This window comes from Salvelinus alpinus, chromosome 31, assembly GCF_045679555.1.
Source record: "Salvelinus alpinus chromosome 31, SLU_Salpinus.1, whole genome shotgun sequence".
Taxonomy (NCBI): Eukaryota; Metazoa; Chordata; class Actinopteri; order Salmoniformes; family Salmonidae; genus Salvelinus; species Salvelinus alpinus.
Window position 1 is genome coordinate 42,723,360 of NC_092116.1, and position 6,105 is coordinate 42,729,464.

Consider the following 6,105-nt stretch of genomic DNA (forward strand, 5'->3'; position numbering starts at 1 on the left):
TGATTAGAGTCCCTATTTCCCCCTCTGTTTTCCGCTTCTGTCCTTGTCGGATCCTTGTTTGATGTTTGCTGTTCTGTGTCCTTGTTCCGCCCTGTCGTGTTTTTGCCTTCTTCAGATGCTGCGTGTGAGCAGGTGTCTATGTCAGCTACGGCCTGTGCCTTCCCGAAGCGACCTGCAGTCTGTGGTCGCGTCTCCAGTCGTTCCTCTCTACTGACGAGAGGATTTCAGTTTTCCTGTTTTGGATTTACCTAAGATAATATCCAGGAGTATCGTTTTTTGTTTAAGACTGGAATAAAGACTCTGTTTCTATTAAGTCGCTTTTGGGTCCTCATTCACCAGCATAACAAACAGTAGCTCTGATTGAACCATGTTGTAAAGTGTTGATAACTGTATCTCTGATTGAACCATGTTGTAAAGTGTTGATAACTGTAGCTCTGATTGAACCATGTTGTAAAGTGTTGATAACTGTATCTCTGATTGAACCATGTTGTAAAGTGTTGATAACTGTATCTCTGATTGAACCATGTTGTAAAGTGTTGATAACTGTATCTCTGATTGAACCATGTTGTAAAGTGTTGATAACTGTAGCTCTGATTGAACCATGTTGTAATGATAACTGTCTGTTTAGGTGAAACCAGGGTACCCAGGAAGACACACCAAGACCAATTAGGTGAGTTTCTACCTTACAACACAACAGCTACAGGGGCACAATATGGTATTCTGAACACAGTGTGTACTATAGTATGTTACCTCTTAGTAGAAGTAGAAAGTAGGACGGTTTGAGTCAACTACCACAATATGGTATTCTGAACACAGTGTGTACTATATTATGTACCTCTTAGTAGAAGTAGAAAGTAGGATGGATTAGAGTCAACTAACAAAATATGTCACTGATATGAATACAAAAATGTACCTTTATTTAACAAGTCAGTTAAGAACAAATTCTTATTTTCAATGATGGCCTAGGAACTGTGGGTTAACTTCACTAGGGTATGTGGGACGGTAGCGTCCCACCTCGTCAACAGCCAGTGAAACTGCAGGGCGCCAAATTCAAATACAGAAATATTATAAAAATTCAGAAAACAAAACATATTTTAAATAGGTTTACAGATTAACTTCTTGTGAATCCAAACACGGTGTCAGATTTAAAAAATGCTTTACGGCGAAAGCATACCTTACGATTATTTGAGAACATAGTCCACTAGACAATTCATTACAAACAGTAACCAGCCAAGTAGAACAGTTACACAAGCCAGAAATAGAGATACAATTAATCCCTTACCTTTGATGATCTTCATATGGTTGCACTCAGCAGAAATTCATTTACTCAATAAATGTTCCTTTTGTTCGATAAAGTCTCTTTATATCGAAAAACCTCCGTTTTGTTCGGGCGTTTTCTTCAGTAATCCACATGCTCAAACGCAGTCAAAACAGGAAGACAAAGAAATCCAAATTGTATCAGTAAAGTTCATAGAAACATGTCAAATTATGTTTATATTCAATCCTCAGGTCCTCAGGTTGTTTTTAGACTAAATAATCGATAATATTTCAACCGGACAATAACGTCGTCAATTTAAAAGGTTAACAAGAAAGGCTATCTCTGTCGTGCGCATGAAAAAGCTCTGTGACACTTTAGGGTCCAGTCATTCCGACTGCTCTTATTCCCTCATTTTTCAGAATACAAGCCTGAAACAATTTCTAAAGACTGTTGACATCTAGTGGAAGGCATAGAAACTGCAATTTGAGTCCTAAGTCAATGGATACTGTAATGACATTGAATAGAAAACTACAAACCCCCCCGTAAAACTACTTCCTGAATGGATTTTCCTCAGGTTTTCGCCTGCCAAATCAGTTCTGTTATACTCACAGACACTATTTTAACAGTTTTGGAAACTTTAGAGTGTTTTGCATATCATATCTTCTGGGCCCCAGAAGCAGGCAGTTTAATTTGGGCATGCATTTCATCCAAAATTCCAAATGCTGCCCCCTACCCTAGTGAAGTTAACTGCCTTGTTCAGGGGCAGAACGACAGATTTTTACCTTGTCAGCTCGGGGATTTGATATTGCAACCTTGCAGTTACTAGTCCAACACTCTAACCGATAGGCTACCTGCATTTAGAAGTAAATAGCCTGGGTATTGACAAGGAGTAAATATCACAGGTATTGATGAGGACTAAATAGCCAAGGGATTCATAAGGAGTAATTATCCCATGTATTTATAAGGAGTAAATAACCTGGGTATTTATAAGGAGTAAATAGCCCAGGTATTGTTAAGTAGTAAAAAGACCAGGTATTGATAAGTAGTAAATAGCCCAAGTATTGATAAGTAGTAAATAGCCCAGGTATTGATAATGAGGAAATAGCCCAGGTTTTGATAAATAGTCCTGGTTTTAATAAATGGTAAAAAGCCCTGGTATTGATAATTAGTAAATTGCCCTGGTATTGATAAGGGAGAACTGGACATAAGCAGGAGCCTCATTGGAAGTAATTTGATAGGATTCTAAGTAGCACAGTATTGACTAGTAAATCATCTGATCTGATTAACATTTCTAAGTGGTTCTGTATTGGATAAGTAAATACATGGCCACACTGATGAACTACTTCTGTGTTGAACAGGTGATCATGTTGAAGAAGAGTGAGGCTGAGATCACCTGATCACCATAACAACCATCAGAATGGAACTCATGGAATTCTAATATAGAACTGTGAGTCACAATGCTGTATGTTGTTACATTGTAGCTCCACCTGCTGGAACAATAGTGGCATTTGATCAAATGTGATCTATTAACTGATACATGTATTATTCTGATTGGAATGTGTTTTAATATAATGTTGTGTTGTATATTCATTCATCAGCTTTAACATCAGTCATATACTGGTCATATACTGTAGAGCATTATGGTTGATACATTGTAAATGCCTTCACCTTTTATGTCAATACAGATCAACTGATAGGTGTTGAGGTTCAGGTTCAGTATAATGTTATACCGTTACATGTTACAGAGTTAGAAAACATACAGTAGAGGAGAATTCAATTATTCTAAATATTTTCTATATTTTCCCATTTTGGTCTCTATAGTAGTTCATCATTATTCTATTTAAACATGAAACTTATGTAGGCCTATTGTTTAATTTTGGTTGTTTTGTGAAAAATGATAATTATTCTATTAATCATCTTGCTAAGATATTGCTTTTGTCTTTGTAGCATATAGAATTAAATAAATGATTTTCCTCAATCATGTAGCCTGTTTTTTTATCTGTTCTGAATGACATCACAACCAGTTTGTTTTTAATCCCCTTACAGCCCCCAGGGCCTTGAGTATCTTCTAAATGCTCCATTCCAGGTTCCCTCTACAGCTCCCAGAGCCTTGAGTATCTTCTAAATACTCCATTCCAGGTTCCCCCTACAGCCCCAAGGTCCTTGAGTATCTTCTAAATACTCCATTCCAGGATTCCCCTACAGCCCCCAGGGCCTTGAGTATCTTCTAAATGCTCCATTCCAGGTTCCCCCTACAGCCCCCAGGACCTTGAGTATCTTCTAAATACTCCATTCCAGGTTTCCCTTACAGCCCCCAGGGCCTTGAGTATCTTCTAAATGCTCCATTCCAGGTTCCCCCTACAGCCCCCAGGGCCTTGAGTATCTTCTAAATACTCCATTCCAGGTTTCCCTTACAGCCCCCAGGGCCTTGAGTATCTTCTAAATGCTCCATTCCATGTTCCCCCTACAGCCCCCAGGTCCTTGAGTATCTTCTAAATGCTCCATTCCAGGTTTCCCCTACAGCCCTCAGTAATTTCTGCCATACTGCTCACAACTATCTAGTCAACAACTGCCAGTGAAAGTCACATTTATTTTATATGATCAATGTTCTGCACATCCCAGGTTGTTGTAAAATGAAATATTTACTACAGCCTACTTGTTGTCCAGTGGCTGTAAATCTTGGTGGGGATTTTTCTTCTTCGATGTTTGTTGTGTTTGTTATGAATATTGTATCATGTTGTGTTTGTTATGAATGATGTAGCATGTTGTGTTATGAATGATGTAGCACGTTGTGTTATGAATGATGTAGCATGTTGTGTTATGAATGATGTAACATGTTGTGTTTGTTATGAATGATGTAGCATGTTGTTTTATAAATTATGTAGCATGTTGTGTTATGTATGATGTGGCATGTTGTGTTTGTTATGAATATTGTATCATGTTGTGTTTGTTAAGGATGATGTAGCATGTTGTTTTTGTTATGAATGATGTAGCATGCTATGTTTGTTATGAATGATGTAGCATGTTGTGTTATGAATGAATATTGTATCATGTTGTGTTTGTTTGCATCCTGTAGCTCTAACTCCAAAAAGTTCTGGGATACTGTAAAGTCCATGGAAAACAAGAGCACCTCCTCCCAGCTGTCCACTGCACTGAGGCTAGGTAACACGGTCACCACTGATAAGTCCGTGATAATCGAGAACTTCAACAAACATTTCTCAATGGCTGGCCATGCCTTCCTCCTGGCGACTCCAACCTTGGCCAACAGCCCCGCCCCCCCCGCTGCTACTCGCCCAAGCCTCCCCAGCTTCTCCTTTACCCATATCCAGATAGCAGATGTTCTGAAAGAGCTGGAAAACCTGGACCCATACAAATCAGCTGGGCTTGACAATCTGGACCCCCTATTTCTGAAACTGTCCGCCGCCATTGTCGCACCCCCTATTACCAGCCTGTTCAACCTCTCCTTCGTATCATCTGAGATCCCCAAGGATTGGAAAGCTGCCGCGGTCATCCCCCTCTTCAAAGGGGGAGACACCCTGGACCCAAACTGTTACAGACCTATATCCATCCTGCCCTGCCTATCTAAGGTCTTCGAAAGCCAAGTCGACAAACAGATCACTGACCATCTCGAATCCCACCGTACCTTCTCCGCTGTGCAATCCGGTTTCCGAGCCGGTCACGGGTGCACCTCAGCCACGCTCAAGGTACTAAACGATATCATAACCGCCATCGATAAAAGACATTACTGTGCAGCCGTCTTCATCGACCTGGCCAAGGCTTTCGACTCTGTCAATCACCATATTCTTATCGGCAGACTCAGTAGCCTCGGTTTTTCTAATGACTGCCTTGCCTGGTTCACCAACTACTTTGCAGACAGAGTTCAGTGTGTCAAATCGGAGGGCATGTTGTCCGGTCCTCTGGCAGTCTCTATGGGGGTACCACAGGGTTCAATTCTCGGGCCGACTCTTTTCTCTGTATACATCAATGATGTTGCTCTTGCTGCGGGCGATTCCCTGATCCACCTCTACGCAGACGACACCATTCTATATACTTCCGGCCCTTCCTTGGACACTGTGCTATCTAACCTCCAAACGAGGTTCAATGCCATACAACACTCCTTCCGTGGCCTCCAACTGCTCTTAAACGCTAGTAAAACCAAATGCATGCTTTTCAACCGTTCGCTGCCTGCACCCGCACGCCCGACTAGCATCACCACCCTGGACGGTTCTGACCTAGAATATGTGGACATCTATAAGTACCTAGGTGTCTGGCTAGACTGCAAACTCTCCTTCCAGACTCATATCAAACATCTCCAATCCAAAATCAAATCAAGAATCGGCTTTCTATTCCGCAACAAAGCCTCCTTCACTCACGCCGCCAAACTTACCCTAGAAAAACTGACTATCCTACCGATCCTCGACTTCGGCGATGTCATCTACAAAATAGCTTCCAATACTCTACTCAGCAAACTGGATGCAGTTTATCACAGTGCCATTCGTTTTGTTACTAAAGCACCTTATACGACCCACCACTGCGACCTGTATGCCCTAGTCGGCTGGCCCTCGCTACATGTTCGTCGTCAGACCCACTGGCTCCAGGTCATCTACAAGGCTATGCTAGGTAAAGTGCCGCCTTATCTCAGTTCACTGGTCACGATGGCTACACCCACCCGCAGCACGCGCTCCAGCAGGTGTATCTCACTGATCATCCCTAAAGCCAAAACCTCATTTGGACGCCTTTCCTTCCAGTTCTCTGCTGCCTGCGACTGGAACGAATTGCAAAAATCTCTGAAGTTGGAGACTTTTATCTCCCTCAACAACTTTAAACATCTGCTATCCGAGCAGCTA

At 41.5% G+C, this 6,105-nt stretch overlaps 1 protein-coding gene across 5 annotated transcripts in view; it reads left to right on the plus strand.

The window, feature by feature from the left end:
* LOC139561368 (Fc receptor-like protein 5) overlaps positions 1-3,230 on the plus strand; it is a 45,946-nt gene extending 42,716 nt beyond the window's left edge. For 3 of the 5 annotated variants that reach the window (XR_011672116.1, XM_071378399.1, XM_071378401.1), the window contains 2 exons: positions 629-670; positions 2,617-3,230. Coding sequence is in view for 4 of the 5 variants with exons in the window: in XM_071378399.1 (XP_071234500.1) it covers positions 629-670; positions 2,617-2,639 (65 nt within the window). In the remaining variant the exon portion in view is untranslated. The remainder of the gene's footprint in view (positions 1-628; positions 671-2,616) is intronic. The other 2 variants (XM_071378400.1, XM_071378403.1) reach the window with 1 other exon arrangement.
* The last annotated feature ends 2,875 nt before the right edge of the window (positions 3,231-6,105 follow it).